Source organism: Schistocerca cancellata, chromosome 12 (genome assembly GCF_023864275.1).
Source record: "Schistocerca cancellata isolate TAMUIC-IGC-003103 chromosome 12, iqSchCanc2.1, whole genome shotgun sequence".
NCBI classification, from domain to species: Eukaryota; Metazoa; Arthropoda; class Insecta; order Orthoptera; family Acrididae; genus Schistocerca; species Schistocerca cancellata.
The window spans coordinates 77,571,865-77,598,766 of NC_064637.1; the positions used below are offsets into that span (position 1 = coordinate 77,571,865).

Sequence of the window (26,902 nt, forward strand, 5' to 3'; positions counted from 1 at the left end):
AACTTGCATTGTAACCGAAAGATCATGGGATTGGATTGTGGTTGGATAGTGGAATATCTCAGTCTGCTTTTAACCTAGCCTTCATCTCTTAGTAATGTGAAGATGCGCCAGGAACGATAGGTGGTTTGGATTCCACATTAAACTGGGAATGCAGAAAGGTGGAAGGAGTATATAGAGGGTGTGGTGTCACCGCCAGACACCACACTTGTTAGGTGGTAGCTTTAAATCGGCCGCGGTCCATTAGTACATGTCGGACCCGCGTGTCGCCACTGTCAGTACCCTCAGACCTAGCGCCACCACATGGCAGGTCTAGAGAGGCGGACTAGCACTCGCCCCAGTTGTACGACGACTTTGCTAGCGACTACACTGACGAAGCCTTTCTCTCATTTGCCGAGAGACAGTTAGAATAGCCTTCAGCTAAGTCCATGGCTACGACCTAGCAAGGCGCCATTAACCATATCTGGAGATAGTCTCACTTGTAACGTCAAGAGCGATGTACCACAAGGATGAAATAAAGTTGAGTATTAACTTAGCTATGTACTTTTCATTATAGCATTAATTAAGTTTCCTGTTCCAGACTTCACGCCAGTCGGCGTGTGTGTACGCGTGCCTTTCGGCTACTTCCGAGTGGCGTGGCTGTCTTGCTACGCCACAACAGAGGGTCTATACAAGGGCAATGTATTTGAGGACAATACTATGGAAATGGAAGAGGATGTAGATGAAGACGAAATGGGAGATACGATACTGTGCAAAGAGTTTGACAGAGCACTGAAAGACCTGAGTTGAAACAAGGCCCCAGGAGTAGACAGTATTCCATTAGAACTACTGACAGCCTTGGGAGAGCCAGTCCTGACAAAGCTCTACCATCTGGCGTGCAAGATGTATGAGACATGTGAAATAGCCTCAGACTTTAAGAAGAATATAATAATTCCAATCCCAAAGAAAGCAGGTGTTGACAGATCTAAAAATTACCAAACTATCAGCTTAATAAGTCACAGCTGCAAAATACTAACGCGAATTCTTTACAGTCGAATGGAAAAACTGGTAGAAGCCGACCTCAGGGAAGATCAGTTTGGATTCCGTAAAAATATTGGAATACGTGAGGCAATACTGACCCTACGACTTATCTTAGATGAAAGATTAAAGAAAGGCAAACCTATGTTTCTAGCATTTGTAGACTTAGAGAAAGCTTTTGACAATGTTGACTGGAATACTCTCTTTCAAATTCAGAAGGTGACAGGGGTAAAATACAGGGAGCGAAAGGCTATTTACAATTTGTACAGAAACCAGATGGCAGTGATAAGAGTTGAGGGACATGAAAGGGAAGCAGTGGTTGGGAAGGGAGTGAGATATGGTTGTAGCCTCTCCCCGATGTTATTCAACCTGTATATTAAGCAAGCAGTAAAGGAAACAAAACAAAAATTTGGAGTAGATATTAAAATCCATGGAGAAGAAATAAAAACTTTGAGGTTTGCTGATGACATTGTAATTCTGTCAGAGACAGCAAAGAACTTGGAAGAGCAGCTGAACGGAATGGACAGTGTCTTGAAAGGAGGATATAAGATGAACATGAACAAAAGCAAAACGAGGATAATGGAATGTAGTCGAATTAAGTCGGGTGATGCTGAGGGAATTAGATTAGGAAATGAGACACTTAAAGTAGTAAAGGAGTTTTGTTATTTGGGGAGCAAAATAATTTGTGATGGTCGAAGCAGAGAGGATATAAAATGTAGACTGGCAATGGCAAAAAAAAGCGTTTCTGAAGAAGAGAAATTTGTTGGTTGGTTTGTGGGATTAAAGGGACCAGACTGCTACAGTCATCGGTCCCTAGAAATTTGTTAACACCGAATATAGATTAAAGTGTCAGGAAGTCGTTTCTGAAAGTATTTGTGTGGAGTGTAGCAATGTATGGAAGTGAAACATGGACAATAAATAGTTTGGACGGAAGTGAATAGAAGCTTTCGAAATGTGGTGCTACAGAAGAATGCTGAGGGTTAGATGGGTAGATCACATAACTAATGAGGAGGTACTGAATAGAATTGGGGAGAAGAGGAGTTTGTGGCACAACTTGATTAGAAGAAGGGATCGGTTGGTACGACATGTTCTGAGGCATCAAGGGATCACCAATTTAGCATCAATGGAGGGCCCTCCAATTGAAGGGCAGCGTGTAGGGTAAAAATCGTAGAGGGAGACCAAGAGATGAATACACTTAGCAGATTCAGAAGGATGTAGGCTGCAGTATATACTGGGAGATGAAGAAGCTTGCACAGGATAGAGTAGCATGGAGAGCTGCATCAAACCAGTCTCAGGACTGAAGACCACAACAACAACATATCACCAAATAATTTGTTTCTTTGCCAGCTGTGGGTGTGCTTTGCAAATATTCTTTCTGCTTCCCCTTTTTTCTGCTTCTTTCATTGTTTTCAGTGCCTCTGTAGCCTGTGGTTAGTTTGTGTTTGATCTCTCCACCTCTTTCTTGGTCTACCCTTTGAACTTTCCCTATTGGTCTTCTTCTTCTTCTTCTTCATCTGGTCCCTATCCATTCCGGATGTTAGCAACCATCTTGGCAGTGCTTTTCCTGTCACTTGCAGCTCTAAATAGCTCTATAGATGTTTTAGAGGTCCACGCTCTGATATTGTTAAGCCAATGTTTCTCTTCTCTGGTATTTTTCCTTGCAGGATGGTCTGGAGGAGATGCTATCTGTTGTTGTTCTGCAGGTACTGGATCTTTCTTGCTTTCATAGTGGCCAGTACTTCTTTCTCTTTCTTCATTCTTCATAGAACCTCGACATTTGTGACATGCGCTGTCCACAGTACTCTTAACATTCTCTTGTACAGCCACATCTCAAAAGCCTCCAGCCACTTACCCAATGATTCTGTCAGAGACCATGTTTCGACACCATAGAAGAGGGTGGAAAATACGTAGCAGCGTAGAAGTTTGACCTTCGTCGTCATTACTAAGCCATGATTCTTGAAAAGGTTACTCGTCTTATTGAAGACAGCCCTGGCTTTTCCAATTCGAATTCTTTCCTCATCAGAAAGATCCCACTGGTCATCTATTGTAGTGCCAAGGTATGTGTATTTATGTACTTGTTCTATGTGATTTTGGCCTATCTTAATGTGACATGCAGGGACCCTATTGGTCAGTAATTCATTATTATTTTAAGCATTTTATTTTCATTCATTCTTGTGATATGAACTTTACATTTGTTTCTGTACTCCTTGATCTGTTCATTTATACCCTCAAGTCCCAATTGTTATTGCAGATAGTCTGTAGCCAGTTGCTCTCCATTTCTGTAGCTCATATTCTTCTTCGTTTCCAGCTGTTATTCTCCAAGTTTCACTACCATCAAGTGTGGTTAGCGTTGCCATTGTTTTGTAGAACTTCATTAAGGCTTTTTTCCTCACATTTTTTCTCAGCATTCTGCATAGGTTTCCATTAATATGATTGAATCTTCCATTTTTTATCAGTATGTCTTTTTCATTTGTGAAGGAGAATTCGTTGACTCTCTCTATTTTCTGGTCGGTTATTGCATTTTTTTTCTTGGGACCTGGTCTTGTGGTCAAGATTGTTAAGTTACTGTTCTGTACAGTTATATTTAATTTAGAAATGGCTTTTTGGGGTGCGTCCTCACCGTCAGCTGTTAAGAAGTTGGCCACCAGCAGAACATTGTCATTAGATCTTTTCAAAGGTTAAAGTTATGAGTTCCATTTCATTTAGCCACTGTGTCAACATTATTCTCCTCAACATTGCACTTTGCTCACTTTGCAGCCTTCATTCTCTTCAGTTAACCAGAAATTACATTGTTTCATGACTTGGAGAGCATTCAGAGACAAGAATAGTGAGAAATTGTATCCTATCTGAGAAATGTAGCATAAAATAATCACGGTACAATAAATTACAATGACAAATTTCTTCACTCAAAAGAAAAAGAAAACAGTGGGTAAGGGAAAATTTTCTTCATATGTTAAACTCACTATAAAGTTACCATAATTTGAATTCATTTTTGTATTCTGTGTGCCTTAATTATGGGTGATAATCTTTGCTAGCTTTTCAGAATACACAACAGGTTGTTAAGGTTCTGTAAAATGGGCCATGAAAATTTTTGTATGTTCCATCAAGCGTGATTCCGAGCTCATTTGCAACAGCTTCCAACAACCCTTGTTAAATTACAATCATTGTACAGACCACTTTGGGCAAAATCGAACAGTGGAAAATCCAGGTTGCAATAATACAATATTATGAAAAGGACAGATCGCTATTCTCCATATAGCGGAGATGTTAAGTTGCAGGCCAGCACAACAAAAGACTGCTAAACAAGTAAGCTTTCTTCACATTGGATATCTGGTTTTCCTTTCACATGGGCACCTGCCAGTGCAATTGGACTTCTTCTTTGTGACATCTGTACTTGCTTCACACAGTCAAAGATAAAGAATGGACATGATGAAAGCTCAAAAAGCGGTAAGATACTTTCACACAGGGAAAGCAAAATTATATTCTACTACAATTTCAATATTTACCGAAAACTGCAAGAAAATATAATATAAAATAAAAATATCGACACCTGATATTGCCATTTTGATATTGATATATTGGTGAAAAAATATTGCCGATATATATCGATGTTTTTTTGTAAAAAATAACGATATATCAATATTTTATCAACAGCCATACTCTGAACCCACTGCCTAATTCTTCATACAGCTAACTAACTTTAACTTAACACATAACTACTTCTTCTATGAAGGGAAGGTGTACAGACAGGTCCGTGACATGGGCACCCCCATGGCACCTTCCTATGCCAATTGGTCTATGGGCCATCTAGAGGAAACCTTCCTAGCCTCTTAAAACCCCTAACTCCTGATCTGGTCCAGTTTCATTGATGATATGGACTCAGGGCCAAGACACCCTGGTCATCCTCAACCCAGCTTTGCCCCTTCGTGCATCTCTTACTCTCTGATGGCTCTATCCACTCCTCTGTCTACAGTAAATCCAACAGCAGCTTCATTTTGACAGCTGCCATCCCTTCCATATGAAAAAAATCCCTCCCATACAGCCTGATCACCCTGGGGGACAGCATATCTGCAATGACAAGAACTCCCTTTCCCAGTGTACTGAAAATCTCACCAAGGCCTTCGTAGACGACTCTACCCCACAGACCTAGTCCACAAACAGATTTCCTGTGTCATTTTCCCCAAGATAGCCAACTACAAAAGACTTCCCTCCTTTGTCACCTAATACCACACCGAAGTGGAACAACTGAACCACATCTTTCATCAGTGGTCTGATTATCCATCATAATGCCCTGAAATGAGGGACATTGTACAAAGATCATTCCAATCCCTCCCAAAACAGCTTTGGCCAAGAGCTATAATCTTTAACATTCTTTCCACTGTGCCTGTCGGCAACTGAACAGGTCATGTTTTACGTTGAGTAATTTCTTAACATTGTTGATGACAGAAGATTGTCATCATTTTTTTGTTACAAGTATTACGTCTCATCACTTTTTATACTTTCTTTTTGCCTTTATGTTTTTGTGTTTGGCCCCCTCCATTCACCCCACCCTCCCTCTGTCCCTCCCTATCTCTCTCTCTCTCTCTCTCTCTCTCTCTCTCTCTTTTGACTGAAGCTGGCATAGTGCTTACTAATGTACTTTTACCTACTCCTTCTGACAACACCCCACTCCCTTCCTCCCATTTCATCTTGTCCCCCCTCTCATTGGGGCTGAGTTACCTACCCCCTTTTAAACATCCCCTACATATTGCTCTTTTAGAAGGAACTTTTGTTCTGATTCGTTATTTTTACATCTGCCTATTGGCAGTACTGATATTTCACCTCCTGAAAGTAATTACTGACCAGCAATTCTTCCTCATAAATAATTTTATCATGTTGCTGTCCAGGACAGTGTTAGCCCATATTTCAAGGTTTTCTTTTTATGGAAATTGAAATTATGATGTTATTGTACACCACCACTTGTGTTGTTGCACACAGATTGTGCAGCAGTAGTTTGAGCCATTGTCGTTATTGTGTTCCGCCCTCAGGAGACACAAGCTGTTGCCCTCTGAGCTCAGCTGCCTGGTCGAGAACTGCCCCAACATAGAGAGGCTTGTAGTGCCTGGCCAGCGAACAACGGTTGAGCATCTGGAGGTATGGTCCACCTGCTGGAGTGAGGTTGCTCTGTTTGCAGCTGACAGAAGCATATTATTCTTCTTCTGTGCATGCAATAATAGCAGTTTTAAGGTCGATTCACACTTGATGTCGTGGAACAGAATGCATTTCTTACAGCAACATTTACACAGTCTGTTGACAGAATGGGGCCAGAACGAGACGGTGACATTACGGATTCCCCAGAAGGAAGGTGTGACATTTACACATCAGTTGATGAAGGGAGGGGGTGGCATTGTCCTCTGTCATTGAAATTTAACCTATTCTCAGTGAGTTCATTCATACTGTAGTATTGAATTTTGCTCTTTTTTTTGTCTTCTTAGTCTTTATTTTGTTTGCTTTGCATTGTGACACTTTGAGAAGGTGTTTGTGGACTTTTGATATTTTTCCTGTGTGTGTTGTTTTACAAAAGAAGTCTAATATGTGAAAGTGAAAACTGGTTTACGCTTTACAATACCTAGAGAAAGAGTAAGTGTACACTATACGCAAATAAGGACGTAAAATGATGGAACCATTTTCATTAAAAAAAATTTAACAATGAAAACGTCAGTTGTATTGAACAAGAAAACTACAGTTTTTGGAAGTAACTGCAACCAGTCACCTCTTCACAGTAAAGTTTCTATTTTACCAAGAGTGGCCTCAAGTTACCAGGCACCTCTTCGTCAGATTGTGATCACCTGTAGTGTTGTGGGGGTCGTTGGGTAAAGGTATTTGCATCTTTGAGATTAATTGTGGTGCACAGATCATTTTGGGAAACATGGTTTGGTTACTTCCTGTAAAGCATATGGGAGTTGTTATCTGGATGTAATGAACATAACTAAACAAACTGTTGTTGGGGTCATGACATGACCCGTACTGTGGCAGGAGTTTAGCTGCTGGCAAATCAGGATGGAATGTCATTTTCCACAAATCAGACGCGGCAAGATAGGAGTAGGCAAAATGCAACAGGGAATAACAATATTAATGTGCTAATAGTAAACTGCAGGAGCATCTATAGAAAGGTCCCAGAACTGCTCTCATTAATAAACGATCACAACGCCCATATAGTACTAGGGACAGAAAGTTGGCTGAAACCAGACGTAAACAGTAATGAAATCTTAAACTCAGATTGGAATGTATACCGCAGAGACAGGCTGAACAGTGAAGGGGGAGGCGTGTTTATAGCGATAAGAAGTGCAATAGTATCGAAGGAAATTGACGGAGATCCGAAATGTGAAATGATTTGGGTGAAGGTCGCGGTTAAAGCATGCTCCGACATGGTAATTGGATGTCTCTATAGGCCCCCTGGCTCAGCAGCTGTTGTGGCTGAGCACCTGAAGGATAATTTGGAAAATATTTCGAGTAGGTTTCCCCACCATGTTATAGTTCTGGGTGGAGATTTTAATTTGCCGGATATAGACTGGGAGACTCAGACGTTCATAACGGGTGGCAGGGACAAAGAATCCAGTGAAATTTTTTTAAGTGCTTTATCTGAAAACTACCTTGAGCAGTTAAACAGAGAACCGACTCGTGGCGATAACATATTAGACCTTCTGGTGACAAACAGACCCGAACTATTTGAAAAAGTTAACGCAGAACAGGGAATCAGCGATCATAAAGCGGTTACGGCATCGATGATTTCAGCCATAAATAGGAATATTAAAAAGGGTAGGAAGATTTTTCTGTTTAGAAAAAGTGACAAAAAGCAGATTTCAGAGTACCTGTTGGCTCAACACAAAAGTTTTGTCTCAAGTACAGATAGTGTTGAGGATCACTGGACAAAGTTCAAAACCATCGTACAATATGCGTTAGATGAGTATGTGCCAAGCAAGATTGTAAGAGATGGAAAAGAGCCACCGTGGTACAACAACCGAGTTAGAAAACTGCTGCGGAAGCAAAGGGAACTTCACAGCAAACATAAACATAGCCAAAGCCTTGCAGACAAACAAAAATTACGCGAAGCGAAATGTAGTGTGAAGAGAGCTATGCGAGAGGCGTTCAATGAATTCGAAAGTAAAGTTCTATGTACTGACTTGGCAGAAAATCCTAAGAAATTTTGGTCTTATGTCAAAGCGGTAGGTGGATCAAAACAAAATGTCCAGACACTCTGTGACCAAAATGGTACTGAAACAGAGGATGACAGACTAAAGGCCGAAATACTAAATGTCTTTTTCCAAAGTTGTTTCACAGAGGAAGATTGCACTGTAGTTCCTTCTCTAGATTGTCGCACAGATGACAAAATGGTAGATATCGAAATAGACGACAGAGGGATAGAGAAACAATTAAAATCGCTCAAAAGAGGAAAGGCCTCTGGACCTGATGGGATACCAGTTCAATTTTACACAGAGTACGCGAAGGAACTTGCCCCCCTTCTTGCAGCGGTGTACCGTAGGTCTCTAGAAGAGCGTAGCGTTCCAAAGGATTGGAAAAGGGCACAGGTCATCCCCGTTTTCAAGAAGGGATGTCGAACAGATGTGCTGAACTATAGACCTATATCTCTAACGTCGATCAGTTGTAGGATTTTGGAACACGTATTGTGTTCGAGTATAATGACTTTCCTGGAGACTAGAAATCTACTCTGTAGGAATCAGCATGGGTTTCGAAAAAGACGGTCATGTGAAACCCAGCTCGCGCTATTCGTCCACGAGACTCAGAGGGCCATAGACACGGGTTCACAGGTAGATGCCGTGTTTCTTGACTTCCGCAAGGCGTTCGATACAGTTCCCCACAGTCGTTTAATGAACAAAGTAAGAGCATATGGACTATCAGACCAATTGTGTGATTGGATTGAGGAGTTCCTAGATAACAGTACGCAGCATGTTATTCTCAATGGAGAGAAGTCTTCCGAAGTAAGAGTAATTTCTGGTGTGCCGCAGGGGAGTGTCATAGGACCGTTGCTATTCACAATATACATAAATGACCTGGTGGATGACATCGGAAGTTCACTGAGGCTTTTTGCAGATGATGCTGTGGTGTATCGAGAGGTTGTAACAATGGAAAATTGTACTGAAATGCAGGAGGATCTGCAGCGAATTGACGCATGGTGCAGGGAATGGCAACTGAATCTCAATGTAGAAAAGTGTAATGTGCTGCGAATACACAGAAAGATAGATCCTTTATCATTTAGCTACAAAATAGCAGGTCAGTAACTGGAAGCAGTTAATACCATAAATTATCTGGGAGTACGCATTAGGAGTGATTTAAAATGGAATGATCATATAATGTTGATTGTCGGTAAAGCAGATGCCAGACTGAGATTCATTGGAAGAATCCTAAGGAAATGCAATCCGAAAACAAAGGAAGTAGGTTACAGTACGCTTGTTCGTCCACTGCTTGAATACTGCTCAGCAGTGTGGGATCCGTACCAGATAGGGTTGATACAAGACATAGAGAAGATCCAACGGAGAGCAGCGCGCTTCGTTACAGGATCATTTAGTAATCGCGAAAGCGTTACGGAGATGATAGATAAACTCCAGTGGAAGACTCTGCAGGAGAGACGCTCAGTAGCTCGGTACGGGCTTTTGTCAAAGTTTCGAGAACATACCTTCACCGAAGAGTCAAGCAGTATATTGCTCCCTCCTACGTATATCTCGCGAAGAGACCATGAGGATAAAATCAGAGAGATTAGAGCCCACACAGAGGCATACCGACAATCCTTCTTTCCACGAACAATACGAGACTGGAATAGAAGGGAGAACCGATAGAGGTACTGAAGGTACCCTCCGCCACACACCGTCAGGTGGCTTGCGGAGTATGGATGTAGATGTAGATGTAGATGGAGGCCTGGTGATGTAGGTGGCCATGGGCAAACGACATGCCTGCGTTAACATTTCATTGGAACGACAGGCTGCGTGTGGGAAGCCAAAGTTTCTGGTAACAGCATCGTGGCAGAAGCCTGCAGCTACAGGTGGCAAAGTCTGTGGGTGACAGATGGCTGCGCCATCTTGTACTACTGCAAATGCTGTCTGTCTCGTAGTTATTGACTGGTGTAGATTGCATCACACAGTACACAGTACATACATGGTTACTGCTAAGTACAAAGAACATCTGAGAATGATGATCTGATTTTTTGGGTGGGGGAGAGGGAGGGTATACATCTCCAACAGCAGTGCTTCCATCCTGGAATTGAAACTGGTTGAGTGATACTGGTTAGCGTAGTTTGTGGTGTCAGCTTACTGAATGTGTAGTTTTTGGTCCTGAATAGGCTCTCTTAGCGAACGGTGCCTTGTCTTCAGGCCAAAGCTGCTCCCTTCTCTGTGATGTCATTCTGTTGTTTGGTGAAAGAAGAGTTCATTGCCTCCTCTCAAAGCTGTGGCACAACACTGTTTTCCCAAATGATTTGTTCCTAGGGCTGCAAATAACTATACAGCAAAATCCCACAGACAATGCTAAGAACAGGTACTGTTGTACAAGCAGGTGCTAAATGACTTCAAACTGGTCAAGGTAAAATAGAAATTGTATTGTACCTTCGCAAAAGACAATTGTGTGCGTTTATTGCTGAAAACCTTTATTCATCTCATTCACAGAGTTCCACATTGTAATAGATAAAAGTTTTAACTGCACCATTGACGTTATTCGGTACTTAGAAAGAAGACAAAAAACATAATGGATAACATAAACACATTCTACATATTTCCACCTAAATATTTTTTATGTGTTTCTATGCATATACAGGTTGGCCCTCAGCTTTGGTCAGTATTCAGAGATGTGACAGGAACGATCATTAGAAGCAAAATAATGTAGTAAACTTGGGCTCTAAAATGTGAATCAAAAGAAGAACAAAAAAGCCCAGTAAACAGGGGCTCAAAAGTTCATACCTTAAGAACTGTGAGCACTTGTTCAGTAGAAAAGATGTGTTCCACAGTATCGAAAATGAACAAGTGCTCATAGCTCTTAAGGTATACAATTTAAAGCCCATGTTTACTAGACTTTTTTTGCTTCAAATGATCATCCTTGTCATATCCTTGAATCTTGACTGTTCCTTCTGGGACACTGTGTTCTTGTGTGCAAGTAAATGTCATGCTTTGAAAAGTTTGGGTCACACATTTCCTATTTTTTAATCTTTCAAAGCTGTGTGTAACGAAATTTTGCTATGGCCATCAGTAAACCTATCATCGCTAGTTCCTTAATTCCGATGCTAAATTCCAGTTTTTTGTATCATGGATTGTAACTCCTAATCTGACTTTCATCATTCAATATTGGGCTAATTGATGTGACATACTGATATTCTGTGAGGACACCTCCATTTGATTTTGACACTACCTTCCATTCCACTGACATCCAGAATGAATCGACCTTAGTTGATTGTGCAACAGGATTATATGTTGAGAATTAACCCTTTAAGTGTAGAGGACTTCCATGGTATACAAAGTGCACTGTGCCCTGTTTACACTCACAACCAGTTGTCACATAAAAGTGTCTATATAATACTGCTAACTCTTCCCTTGCCTGTCTAAGGCTAGGGGGCAAAAGAAGTTGAGAAAAGTTGATGGCTACATTGGAACTAATCAGCACCTGTGGCATGGGAAGTAGTGCAGACTCAGGGATGTAACCACCAATTCATGGATGCTGCAGTTGGAGGGTTGATGGTCAGTATTTTGCATGGACATAATATGAATTTATTTTGTAGCAAGATATTTTGTCTAACTTTACAATTTCACACTTCCCCTGCTTTTTTTGGATTTTTACAAGTAATTCATCATTTAACCCTAGCTCTTACCAGTACTATATCTTTCCTGTGTATTGACAGGTGATGTGAGCATTACAACTGGCTCTAAAACATAAGAGTGCACCATTCGGAAATCAAAATTATTGTGAGAGCACAAAATGGTATGTTCCTTAAATTATTCAAGAAGCTAGAGACAGAGAAGAAAACAAGTAAAAAGAGGGATAAATTTACACTGATAATAGAAAGTGAAAACTGTTATAAACAGGAAGATTGTACAGGACTAGTCACTTTTGTGACAGACCTTGAACTCAGTTTCATAATACTTCCCTATTTCCTTGTTAGGCGTAATGTACGTGGACCAGTCTCATTGATGTGACAACCAACTATGTTCAGCAACAACATACAATAACTGCTCACACACAGCTGGGGACAGCACTAGAAGTGGAGGGTATATGTTGGGTAGACACAGAAAACGGTGCAGTCATTGGCTGATGCAGAAATGAAGTGATCTATTTAACGTCCAAACGGGTATGATCATTGGATTTTGGGCCAATGGTGGAAGCATTTCTGAAATGGCTGAATTTGTAAACTTTTGACATGCCACCATGCTTGGCAAAATGGTGCTATCCAAAACCAGCACCAAGGCAACTGCCATAGATGACAGGGCTGAACAAAAGCTGGGTAGATGTGCTGGCAAATAGATGTGCAACTGTTGAGTAACTGATCACCCTGTCTTTAACTATTATTTTGCAGCTGTGTGAGCCTTTATTAATAACTGTATCAAACAAAATATCTTCGAGCTTTGAATGTACTCTGCTGGAAAGTTTTTGTTTAGACATACTGAAAGTTAATTGTTGGCTTTATTATGATATCATGTACAATTTTATATTCTCATAAGCAAAGCAGGAAAAAAATACATCCAAGAAAGGTAGCCTTCATTACAAAAATTCTGCAGTGAAATGTCTGAGGATGTAACAAATTAGAAAATTTGCTGTTAGCTTGTCATGCTGTAACTTTTAAGGCCATGCTCTCTGAACTATAGTTAAAGACAGTGATGGAACTGATTCACTGATGCAGGACATCATTAAAAACTGTACTTGACAAAAAAATTAAATGACATGGTTAATATTAAAGAGACCATAGACTTCTGTAATTATCACTCTTATGGGATCACTCACCCATTTGAAAAGAGTAGAGGCAACAGCTCAAAATAAAAAGCAACAGAACTGCTGTGCCAGACTAAATTCACTCTCAAAAAAATTAATCTAACATACAAAAAGTGAAATTATCTCCTCAGCCTTATGCAAAACGTTGCAGTATTGTTGATGAAACATGTTGCTGTATGATGCATCTTTAAATTATTTAGTGAGTCCAAATTTCATAAATTCAATTATTCAAAAATTAGTAAAATAAACCCAAAATTCTGTGCCAGACAAGCTATTTCAGTAAATGAAGCTGTTATCTAAAGCTTAGCATGTTCCAATAATGCTCTTACTATTTAGACTTGTAATTGAAAATAATTTATTCTAGGATTTTAATTACAATAATATATAGTTGTGGATGAACCGGAAACAAGAATTGAAAAGATCACTTACTTTAAAGTTGACGTAATGAGCAGTCCACAAGAACAGAAAAGTAAAATTGTCGTTGTTGACATTCTGGTCTTTTGTTCTTTGGGACAGGAATATGTTCACATGCACACACTGCTAATGCCTGTTCATTTATTCTGGTTTAGTACTTTGAGGACTTGCCTCTTTCAGTTTGGGAAGATATCTGAAACATGGAGACAATGGAAAGAACAATTAACAAGATGGCAGAATTAATTTCAGTAGGCAGGGCAGGATACTTGATTAGGATAGAACAATCTAAGAAATCCTCACACTGTTTGTCAAATAGAGACTGTTAATGAAACAGTTGTACGAGCATAAATCAAAACATACATTTCCTTTGTTATAACTGCATGTTGTTGTTGTGGTCTTCAGTCCTGAGACTGGTTTGATGCAGCTCTCCATGCTAATCTATCCTGTGCAAGCTCCTTCATCTCCCAGTACCTACTGCAACCTACATCCTTCAGAATCTGCTTAGTGTATTCATCTCTTGGTCTCCCTCTACGATTTTTACCCTCCACACTGCCCTCCAATGCCTCAGGACACGTCCTACCAACCGATCCCTTCTTCTAGTCAAGTTGTGCCACAAACTTCTCTTCTCCCCAATCCTATTCAATACCTATGCATTAGTTACGTGATCTACCTACCTAATCTTCAACATTCTTCTGTAGCACCACATTTCGAAAGCTTCTATTCTCTTCTTGTCCAAACTATTTATTGTCCATGTTTCACTTCCATACATGGCTACACTCCATACAAATACTTTCAGGAACGACTTCCTGACACTTAAATCTGTACTCGATGTTAACAAATTTCTCTTCTTCAGAAACGCTTTCCTTGCCATTGCCAGTCTACATTTTATATCCTCTCTGCTTCGACCATCATAAATTATTTTGCTCTCCAAATAACAAAACTCCTTTACTACTTTAAGTGTCTCATTTCCTAATCTAATTCCCTCAGCATCACCCGACTTAATTTGACTACATTCCATTATCCTTGTTTTGCTTTTGTTGATGTTCATCTTATATCCTCCTTTCAAGACACTGTCCATTCCATTCAACTGCTCTTCCAAGTCCTTTGCTGTCTCTGACAGAATTACAATGTCATCAGCGAACCTCAAAGGTTTTATTTCTTCTCCCTGGATTTTAATACCTACTCCAAATTTTTCTTTTGTTTCCTTTACTGCTTGCTCAATATACAGATTGAATAACATCGGGAAGAGGCTACAACCCTGTCTCACTCCCTTCCCAACCACTGCTTCCCTTTCATGCCCCTCGACTCTCATAACTGCCATCTGGTTTCTGTACAAATTGTAAATAGCCTTTCACTCCCTGTGTTTTACCCCTGCCACCTTTAGAATTTGAAAGAGAGTATTCCGCTCAACATTGTCAAAAGCTTTCTCTAAATCTACAAATGCTAGAAATGTGGGTTTGCCTTTCCTGAATCTTTCTTCTAAGGTAAGTCGTAGGGTCAGTATTGCCTCACGTGTTCCAACATTTCTATGGAATCCAAACTGATCTTCCCCGAGGTCGGCTTCTACCAGTTTTTCCATTCGTCTGTAAAGAATTCGTGTTAGTATTTTGCAGCTGTGACTTATTAAACTGATAGTTCGGTAATTTTCACATCTGTCAACACATGCTTTCTTTGGGATTGGAATTATTATATTCTTCTTGAAGTCTGAGGGTATTTCGCCTGTCTCGTACATCTTGCTCACCAGATGGTAGAGTTTTGTCAGGACTGGCTCTCCCAAGGCCATCAGTAGTTCTAATGGAATGTTGTCTACTCCTGGGGCCTTGTTTCGACTCAGGTCTTTCAGTGCTCTGTCAAACTCTTCACGCAGTATCGTATCTCCCATTTCGTCTTCATCTACATCCTCTTCCATTTCCAAAATATTGTACTCCCGTACATCGCCCTTGTATAGACCCTCTATATACTCCTTCCACCTTTCTGCTTTCCCCTCTTTGCTTAGAACTGGGTTTCCATCTGAGCTATTGATATTCACACAAGTGGCTCTCTTTCCTCCAAAGGTCTCTTTAATTTCCCTGTAGGCTGTATCTATCTTACCCCTAGTGAGATAAGCCTCCACATTCATACATTTGTCCTCTAGCCATGCCTACTTAGCCATTTTGTACTTCCTGTCGATCTCATTTTTGAGACGTTTGTATTCCTTTTTGCCTGCTTCATTTACTGCATTTTCATATTTTCTCCTTTCATCAGTTAAATTCAATATTTCTTCTGTTACCTAAGGATTTCTACTAGCCCTCGTCTTTTTACCTACTTGATCCTCTGCTGCCTTCACTACTTCATTCCTCAGAGCTACCCATTCTTCTTCTACTGTATTTCTTTCCCCCATTCCTGTCAATTGTCCCCTTATGCTCTCCCTGAAACTCTGTACAACCTCTGGTTTAGTCAGTTTATGCAGGTCTCATCTCCTTAAATTCCCACCTTTTTGCAATTTCTTCAGTTTTAATCTACAGTTCATAACCAATAGATTGTGGTCAGAGTCCACATCTGCCCCTGGAAAGGTCCTACAATTTAAAACCTGGTTCCTAAATCTCTGTCTTACCAGTATATAGTCTATCTGATACCTTTTAGTATCTGCATGTGATGTAGTAATTTTTGATTTCCTTGTGGCAGTCTCAGTTCATACTGTGCAGCATTAAATTAATTTAGATTAATCCTGTTCATATGGTTGCATAATGATATAACTGCATGTTTGCCAGTAGCTGAGGAAATATTATATAGGTTATTCATGAGTACCTCCAGGCTTTCAGAAGATGAATGAATGCTCGAAAACTACAAAATGTACAGAAAAATTACACATATCAGTGGATAGAACATCTCTCCAGGTTTTTATTTTTAATATACGCTGCAGCTTAGTTGCAAAGCACACCACTAGGAAGCAGGCATGTCAGAACACGGCATATAATGGAGCAATGCTTGCATTTTGTGTCCTTGAATTCACTAAATCTGAGTCAGTTGCGGCATTACAGCGATGATTTCATACCAGATATAAGGTAAAAGCTCAAAGAAATGAAACAGTCCGTGCATATGACAACATATTCCACGAGGCTGTCTGCATATGTGATGCAAAGAAAAGTGCTGACAAAGTGGCCTGGCAAAGTGAATCTTCATAATGTGCATGTTTAGGGGCGCAGAACATTCACACGAGAATGTGGAACATATTTGTGATTCATCTAAAGTTAATGTCTCCAAAATTATAGTGACCATTTTTCTTTGTGAAGAAAACTATGACTGTTGTACCTGGAATTGCTGCAGCAATAGTTAATGTCACAATTATAGTACAACAGTTGAGACAGTGCTCGGCCACACTTTGTTTTAGGTGGCAGTAGTTTGAATATTATATTGATGATTGCTGCCTCACAAATAGTGTCTGTACTGAGCACCTGTAAAGTGAGTTAAAAGTTTGTAGAGATGCTCTATCCACTGATATGTGTTAGTTTTCTGTGTGTCTTAAAGTTTTCATGCAGTCCTCTTCTGAAACCACAGATATAGTTATGAATAATCTGTATATTGGTTTGTTTACATTTTATGGAGCTCGTTTTATGATTTTGGACGTAAAATTTAATAGATATTGTTGTAAATCTTTTCTATAGGTAGAAATACTAAATCTTGTATTTGTCATAAATCACAATAATCTTCTTGGTGTCTGGAACTCAAGTAAAAGTCTCTTTGCTCATCTTCCATATTAATTCTGTGCTTTTATTTATGAAGTATCATCAATGGCAATTTCGTACAATCCTTTCTTTGCACCTGTGCAGGGCCCAAAATTGCCACCATAAAGAAAAGAAGCAAAACAAGTATGGCAGACAAGCAAATAAACTTTTAAGTATCATGGAGATGTATCTCAATTACTACCAATAAAATAATCAATGTAGAATATATTTTTAGTTGAACTGAAGTATTTAATATTGAGTTCTCCGGGGCTGCAGCAAAAAGTTAATTAAGAGCAAAATTATTACAGCAGTCTTTAATTTTAGCATAATGCCCTGTAAGTATTGTGAATTACTTTGTAGAGATGTTAATTGTCACAAAGTAATGAATTTAGGAACAAAGGTCGCGACTCAGCTAACAGTAGGAGCGTTTAGTTGCTGACTGGCCTGCGCCTGCACACACACACACACACACACACACACACACACACACACAACCTGCTGCTGCTGTCCACTACTTCTCTGAATGTTTCTAGTGGCAGTCTACCTTGTATCATCATCAATTAAACCACCTTTTAATGAAATGGGTACATACTATTACTCTGTGCTTTCCGTCTCAGGAACAGGGAGGCATCAAGAAAATTCAGTGTGTCTTGAAATAGCACCAATTTTGACCAACTTCAAAGTACCTAGGAGGAGCAATACTGGACTGTGCCCCACTGTCAGAAAACATTTCTCCAGTGTCATCCAGGAAACCAGCACTTGGAGTAACATGTTGAAAACGTTCAGAGCCACTGACACGGGAACTAAGAAACAAGTTCTTACGACCAGTGCCTTGCCCCTTTGCTACTCTGCAGTGGAGTATGCCTCCACTGTTTGGTGTAAATCACCTCATGCCAAAACTGTGCACCCTGCAAGAAACAAAGTTTGCAGGCTATTACAGGGTACTTAAAACCTACACCAGTTGGGCAGATTTATTGTCTTCTGGTATCTCACCTTCAAATATTTGTTGAGAAGTTGCTGCCAATCATGAATGACTGAAGCCATAGAACTTTGGTTTGGCCATTAACTACATCAGCCTAAGATAGTGGTGTAAAATAACTGGGCACTTATAAGTTGGGGCAAGTACCCACTATAAAAGTCTGGGCAAATGTCCCAAATCCATAAATACCTGGTAATTTATGCAGTTTAAAGATAATTTGTAAGTGGTGCTTATGAAAAAAAAAAAATAATAATAATAAAAATTAATCCGATATCCTGTATCGGAAAAGGTGTTTTGCTACGCTGCTTCTTTAGGGTTTATCAAAGCTTCTTGAGAGTTAGGGAAGAGTTATTAGAGGACATAAACAGACCTGTAAACATGACTTTTTGCATCTTTCATGAAGTCAGTTCTTGGGGTAGTACATAAAAGAAGAAGAAGAAGAGGAAACTACATTCGAGTTGGAAAGTAATTTTTCAAATAAAGTATAGCTTACATTAAGCGGGTAGCCTGTTGGTAGTATTTTTACTTATAGTATAGTAATGTAAAAAAAAAAAAAATAAAACATTGTTCTCAATCAGAGAATCATGAAATTCTGACTCTGCCTTAGCTTCACCTGAATATAACTGGAATTAGAGTAAAAAATGTTTATCCATAATGAGTTTAATTAGGGATGCGTCATTTGCAGACTCTGATTCCACTATTCCAAGAATTGCTGTTTCTCTAGGAATTGACTGTTATCAGAAATGAACAATTCCCTCATTTTTGGTATCGAATCTTCGTTATTAAATCTTTTTTATATTCATGTTCTCATTTTATCTTCACAGCAGTGCAGCCATATGAAAGTAGATAAAGAAAGGAGCAGAATAGAAAAGTATAATTGTCTCAAATTGCACTATAGCTAACAGTAAAGCTTCTTTTTCTTCCTCTTTGTTTATTCACCGAAAACAGTTAGAACATTTAAGAATACATTTATCATTAAAAAACTCTTGTCAGTTGTTTAATGCATTTAGTAATAATTTTGTTATTAATAATCATTCATCAGTAATAATCAGAGATTCAACATAGATTATAAAGAGATCTAAGGACATTGTTATTACCTTGCTTATCGCAACACAGCTGTTCAACAAGGTGTGTGTGTGGTGTGTGTGTGAGAGAGAGAGCGAGCAAGAGAGAGAGAGAGGGAGAGTGAAGAGTAGAACTGCTAAAACGAAAAAGGACATTATAAATTATAAGCAGCTGTCAACAAGCAGCACCCTTTCTCGGTACAGCAAGTTAAAAAAATGAAAAAAGAAGTACAGTCTTAGCAATAAATACAAATTATAATATTGTTAGCTTTAAGTCAGTGTAAACATTTACTAACTTTTCATGTTGGTAGTATCATCACATCCCTTAATTTAATTGGTAAATAGTACATTCTAGCAGCAAAAACTTTAAAAAATACTTTTTTTTAATAAATACTCAGATTTTGGGCTTTTGCCCCATCCACATCACTAGTCTAGGATAAAATCAATAAAAAGTTTGCTTAAAACAGCAGAACTTTCGAAACTCCATCCAGACAAGACAACACTTTTTCAATGGAATTGTGAGGCATCTTCTGGCCAGCCACAACAAGGAGTATTGTGTTTGGAGGCCCCTTAACCACTTAGGAACTGGTGCTGGGAAGGCAAAGTCCTCCCTTAAACTTCAGGGTTTCACTTCACAGGAACTTATGCGTGCAAATGATAGTGCCCTAGGTGTGGCTCAATTTTTGACAAATGTCATCTGCTTTGCAAATTTAGTGCCTGATATTTCTGATATATTATATGCAGAAAAATTCACAGCTCTGGAATGTGATTACTAATCTATCAGTTCTTTGGGCTTTTTTTTCCCCCTCCTCTCTTAGGAGCTGCCGTAGAGCCCAAATTTTTATTGGTTTCTACTGTTCAAAACCTGTCAATATCTGTCCATTGCATTCTGGGAAGTTTATGATGTGTATACATAGAGGATTACTGGCTGACCAGAGTATTGGAATAGTCTCACTTCCTCCTAGTGATTTGTTTCTTAAAGTATATAAGGTGCTATATTAATCTGTCGACAGTTTTTTCCTTAACTTACTTTTCATAGCTGTTATGTTCATTGAAAATATTTCCCAGGTATTTAAAGCTGTCTGTTTGTTTCAGTGACCAGTCACTGACTACTAGATGTTTCTTTCCATTGCCAGTTTTACTGAAGACACCATACTCCTGTTTTCTCCTCATTTATTTGGAGCCCTGCCTGTAGCACCATGTTTCTGTATGTACTGGTCATGTCAATGAGGTGGTGTGTGTTTTTACTTACTAGGACGATGGGATTTGCATAGACATAGTGGGGTAGATCTACTCCGCATACTTTTATTCCTCTTGGTTTCTGTCAGTTCCTTCTAGTACTAGGTTTACTTAGTACTTTGGATTACATGTATTCTTGTCCTGGACCAGATTTCGCCCAAGAACTCCAACAGATTCCCTTCGGCCAGTTGTAACTTTCCAGAATGGTTGTCCTAAAAGATCCTCTCTAGTCACATCATCCTACAGGGCAAATGTAATTCTCACAATACATTTAATATGTTTGGTCAGTGTATGCTATCATATGCCTTTTTAAAATCTATGAAGAGGAGCTGAGTATCAGTATTAAAATGCAAGCTTAATATCTTTTCTCCTATACCTATACTCGTTACTCTCCTACACTGTGTTAGGCTGTTTGTAATATCTGGCTTGACAGACATAGACATAAATTAAACACTATTTTAAACATAGCTGCGTAACAGCAACGGTTCCACGTAATCAGATGAAAAACAGCCGACCAGTTGCAAAGGATAAAGTAATCTTTACCTAGGTTTCAATAGGTTTAAACCTATCTTCTTCTGAAACCTAGGTAAAGATTACTTTATCCTTTGCAACTGGTCGGCTGTTTTTCATCTGATTAAATTAAACACTATTATTTACACAAAATTTGAAGTTGGTTCAAAGTTTCGTACTAACAAAAAGTTTGAATGGTTCCCTACAGATGATGACACACACGAAATGCATCAGTCGAACACAGATAAATTACTCACTAAAGTCAGAGATTAACTATGAGTATGAAACATGAAGAAAAAAAAGACTTTGATAAAATGTGGAACCAGTACAGTGATAGCTTATTTTTTTGAGATAATTTCATTGCATATATTTTTGTTTAACTTTAAATATAAGGAAAGTTTATTTTTTGTTACTCTTGAACACTAATCATATTCATAAAAGTGACACACCTGTTACAGCTCATTAGCAAGATGGAAAACCTGAAGTCACTGCGATTTGAGTATCGGACATTGACGTATCAGCCTTTCAGGCTGCAACAGCTAGCTGATGGTTGCCCCAAACTTCGATGTCTGGAGATTCCTCTCCAGTTCTGTGCTGGTGATGAACTGGACAACTTTCTTGCTGTTAAGGCTGGACAGATAGAAGCACTGGAGCTCCGATGGATGACGTCAGATAGGAGGTGAGCACATAAGTTAACAAAATGTGCACAATCACTAGGAAAAACTTTGTGGACATTTATGTGAAAGATGTATTTGTGTTGTTTTACCTAGTGCTGTGAACAGAGCAACAAGCTTTGCTGAAAGTTTTGATGATTTCCCAACAGATAACATGCACTGAAGACATTTCAGTTCCTGGAAGTGATATGTGATAAAGATGCATATTTGCTTATTGAGTAAAAGCTCTAACATCAGTTCCAGGTCTCTTTTACACAAGTACATTATCAGATTTGTGTTTTAATTTGGGGTATAGTTAAACACAAGTTAAATATGGTGTACATGAATACTGTTGCAGGGATGTTACTTTAGTTGTGTAAGCTGTGGCATATGTTTAGTGTGCTACTATTTGTGCAATAGAAGTTTTGTAGCTCTTCATTAGTAATTGTCTCCCCTACGCTAACTGTCATTTTGTGAATAGATGGATTTTCTAAACTGAGCGGAGTTGACTTTAGAAGGTTCACAGTGCTGACTGACAAACTTTGTGAGAGTTTTGGGCTGATCTAAATTGTCAGAGAGTTTCCTACAAAATCAGTTAAAACTTTTCTGAATATTGGAATGAAGACAACAGTAATTAAAGGTACCATCAAGAGGAAAGGGTGGATGGAACCCATTGGTAGTTCATAAATGTGGAAGTCTGAATGTTGAACAATCCTCTGTACTTGTTTTGGACTTCAGTTTTGGTAGGTTTGGCAGAGTGAAGTGGCCAGGTTAGCAACCTCCCAAACATAAGCAAATGATATAGTTTTTCACTAGTTGGGATCTTGTAAAGATGAAAGTTATGTTGCATAGAATCTGCACTGTTAAATTCAGCTACAAGGCTTCGTATGAAATTACTATAGTGTTTCATAAGCAGCTAGTGTTTAAAGGGATTCAACAGAGACTTAATTGTGTTTTAGCCTCTGTATGCTGGGGATAAAAGTGAACTAGAGAATGCTTTGGTGGAAGAAACAGACTTGTCCACATTTGTTAAAATTGAAATAAACTTACATGGTTGCTTTTTGTGGCATATTGATTCTTGTATGTATGACCATTCTTCTGAGAGTTATATTTTGAGATCTGAGAAAGTTGGTAAGAACCAGTTGGTCTGTTAAATGATGCCTATTATCAATGTACAATTTCTGGTCCAGTGGCTAGATTAGGTGTCTTTTTGTTAGCAGCCAGCAGTGTGGTTAAGATGTAGATGCTGATGAATGAACCTCATCTTTGGACCGAAACAGAGCTAAGTCTGTTTTGAAACAATTTCATGAGTATAGTAGTGAAAGGATTAGATCCAGGTCCATCAGTAAAATGTTTTCCCCATGAACATCAATGTAATTATGTCACATAGCAGAAATTTGTGTACCTCAGTGTTGCCCACACTATGTGGTCATTAGCTGCAGATCCAGTAAAAGATAATAAGACACCAGAATGTCTTTTGAAAAGTAACACAGGTGAAAACAATGCTCACTGTACATTAGTGTGCAACAATTGGTGTGTGATTGCTTTAGTTAATCATCAGTGGTATAAGTCTTAAGATAGTTGAAGACAAGCCACACAAATTAAAGATATCTACACCTGTGGTACTAGGTTCTGCATTTTCTTGTAAAACTCCTCTGGGAAGCCAGGACACAAGCAATAAACTTTGTATCTTCATCATTTTGCGGGGGTCAGTGAGGAAACGTTTTGTAAAGGTTTGAAATAATATGTAAAGGTTATAGGAAGTCCCTAAGTGCTCTCATTCTCAAATACTGGATGAATAAAGTCTGGGTATTAGCTGGCCATCAATTACGCCGCCTAAAGACAGACACACTATTTCTAACTGTAATACTTGTCTTATTGTGTTAAACATTTAATATAAGATTATACCTTTTAATGAGTTGATTATGACAGCATTTACATTTAGTCAATAATCAAGTGAAATATAGAAAAAAATAAAAATCCCCTGGAAGTCATTCGAAAGTGGTAACTGGTACTGAGGCCCAACTTGCACGTCAGTCGTTTGGTAACATACACTACTGGCCATCAAAATTGCTACACCATGAAGATGACGTGCTACAGACGTGAAATTTAACCGACAGGAAGAAGATGCTGTGATATGCAAATGATTAGCTTTTTAGAGCGTTCACACAAGGTTGGCACCGATGGCAACACCTACAATGTGCTGATATGAGGAAAGTTTCCAACTGATTTCTCATACACAAACAGCAGTTGACGGGCGTTGCCCAGTGAAACGTTGTTGTGGTGCGTCGTGTAAGGAGGTGAAATGCGTACCATCACATTTCCGACTTTGATAAAGATCGGATTGTAGCCTATCGCGATTGCAGTTTATCGTATCGTGACATTGTTGCTCGCGTTGGTCGAGATCCAATGACTGCTAGCAGAATATGGAATCGGTGGGTTAGGAGGGTAATACCAAACGCCGTGCTGGATCCTAACGGCCTCGTATCACTAGCAGTCGAGATGACAGGATTCTTATCTGCATGGCTGTAACGGATCGTGCAGCCACGTCTTGATCCCTGAGTCAACAGATGGGGACGTTTGCAAGACAACAACCATCTGCACGAACAGTTCGACAACATTTGCAGCAGCATGGAGTATAAGCTCGGAGACCATGGCTGCAGTTACCCTTGATGCTGCATCACAGACAGGAGTGCCTGCGATGGTGTACGCAACGATGAACCTGGGTGCACGAATGGCAAAACGTCATTTTTTCAGATGAATCCAGGTTCTGTTTACAGAATCATGATGGACGCATCTGTGTTTGGCGACATCGCGGTGAACGCACATTGGAAGCGTGTATTCGTCATTGCCATACTGTCGTGTCACCCGGCGTGATGGTACGGGGTGCCATTGGTTACACATCTCGGTCACCTCTTGTTCACATTGACGGCACTTTGAACAGGGGACGTTACATTTCAGATGTGTTACGACCCGTGGCTGTACCCTTCATTCTATCCCTGCGAAACCCTAAATTTCGGCAGGATACTGCACAACCGCATGTTGCAGGTCCTGTATGGGCCTTTCTGGATACAGAAAATGTTCGACTGCTGCCCTGATCAGCACATTCGCCAGATCTCTCACCAATTGAAAACGTCTGGTCAATGGTGGCTGAGCAACTGGCTCATCACAATACGCCAGTCACTATTCTTGATGAACTGTGGTATCGTGTTGAAGCTGCATGGGCAGCTGTACCTGTACATGCCATCCGAGCTCTGTTTGACTCAATGCCCAGGCGTATCAAGGCCATTATTATGGCCAGAGGTGGTTGTTCTTGGTCTGATTTCTCAGGATCCATGCACCCAAATTGTGTGAAAATGTAATCACATGTCAGTTCTAGTATAATACATTTGCCCAATGAATACCCGTTTATCATCTGCATTTCTTCTTGGTGTAGCAATTTTAATGGCCAGTAGTGTAGATGGTTGAGAGAGGCTTGTATTAGTTTTGGGAAAGGAGCAGGGGTGGAGGAAATGGAGATGTATTTATTGCTAAATAAAATTCTAAACTACAGCTGACTGGTGTGTAGTAAAATACTGTCTCTGTGATCTGTTTCTGGGTGCCACACGTCAGTCAGCTATAGATGAGTGGTTGCTTTTCCTTTATTTTAGGTATTACCTATCCAGGAATTTCCTACACTGTTGTTATAAAACTCTAAACTGTTTATTAAACTGCAAACATACTAATGCTACCACTTTGTAATAGGTGCTTACTACCTACAGTGTACTTAACTGGGAGAGTATTGAGTCTTACACATGGAATTTTGCTGTCAGACAGAAACTTGCCAATGCTTTCAATTTACATATTTTAGCAGTTTTTTATACTTGCTGGTAACACCAGAAGAACCCCGCAAATTGAACTTATAGTGCTGTTGGAAGGTTTTTAGGAGACAGAACTGTGTGGTATTTTCCGCTGTGAAGAGATTAGCAGCAAATAGTAAAAAGAGTTCAAAGATTTCTTGACAGTTGGCTCTGTGCACATTTGCTACCATTCATTGTCATTTTCCATGTTCTGGCTTCCTTGAAATAATAACATCTGTGTGTCTTTGGGTAGGATGAAAGTTCATTTTACAAACATAATTTTTCACCATAGTGGGAGGCAGCTACCATCCCTTCACCTGACTATACAGCCACAAGTCATAAATAAAAGATAAAAATGTATTTTAGTAATGGGAGGAAGAAGTGGGAAGAGCATATTTACTTGTACACTAAATTTTGATCCAGTCTATTAGACATCGAGTCAGTCACAGTAATAATAATAAGAAGAAATAAAATTACTTTATTGCAGCAAATATCTTGTGTTCCTTTTGTAGATGTGTGTTGCCAATGGTGGCAACTCTCTGTGGTGCTAGTTTGAAACGTCTGACCTTGGGATGGTATGACGTGCCTATCGACAGAATTGCCAGTGCCCTGTTCTCGTTGCGTGACCTCGTGAACTTGCAGGAGTTGGCGGCACCGTACGCGTATGGGCTGCCACCTGGCATACTGGCACAGGTGTTCAGTGGGGCAGCAGTCTGTAGACTGGTGAGTGTTAAGTAACACAGGCAACAGAAATTTAAGAAATAGAAGTACTATATTATGTGTAATAAATGATTTGACACAAAACGATATTTTATTAAGAGATCATTTTAAATTTATGCGTATGGCAGATACTGAATTATTCTCCTACCAAAATTATATTTATTAATCATAAACAGTGCACTTTCATGTGGAATTTGAATCAATAAAAATAAACAGCAAAAGTGTCCCTACTGCATGAATGTAATCAGATCATGTCATAATCACTTTTATTTCCAGAAAATTATATATTTTGGATCTTTGGAAAAGTTCATATAGCATACTTTGAATACCTTCTGTCTTTTGATCATACACTAGTTATTAATCTTAAACTCAAAGTCTGTTTTTTATGTTAGTTATAAATGAGAGACAAACAGAACATAAATTTCACAAGACAAGATGTAATTAGTTTCATGTTGCGTGGATCAATTGTTGTTCTATGGATCATTTGTATGACTAATTGTAATGGTGTGGAATGAGTCATCATTCACATTAAAAATTAATTTGTAAATATGGCTACATTCTGACCATTTAACAAGGCGCGTTACTTTTTAATACAGATTTGAGTTAGTAATTCCTACCCACCACATTTTACAGACTACAAAAAATAGAAATTCTGCTACGAAATAGGTCGAGTTGTCAACGAGAAACGTTTTCAGTTTGTTTTACAATTTAACTTTTATGTCTGCCAGTATAATGGTTCCCGTTCTTGAGATTTTCCTTTCAGATAGCTGCCTCAATTTGAAAAAAGGCAATTAACTCAGAA

At 39.3% G+C, this 26,902-nt stretch overlaps 1 protein-coding gene across 1 annotated transcript in view; it reads left to right on the top strand.

Moving 5' to 3' along the window:
• Positions 1–26,902, top strand: part of LOC126109682 (F-box/LRR-repeat protein 20-like) — a 72,933-nt gene that overhangs the window by 27,003 nt on the left and 19,028 nt on the right. The window contains exons 3-5 of the mRNA XM_049914732.1: positions 6,042–6,147; positions 21,347–21,567; positions 25,893–26,103. Of these exons, the coding sequence (XP_049770689.1) occupies positions 6,042–6,147; positions 21,347–21,567; positions 25,893–26,103 (538 nt within the window). The remainder of the gene's footprint in view (positions 1–6,041; positions 6,148–21,346; positions 21,568–25,892; positions 26,104–26,902) is intronic.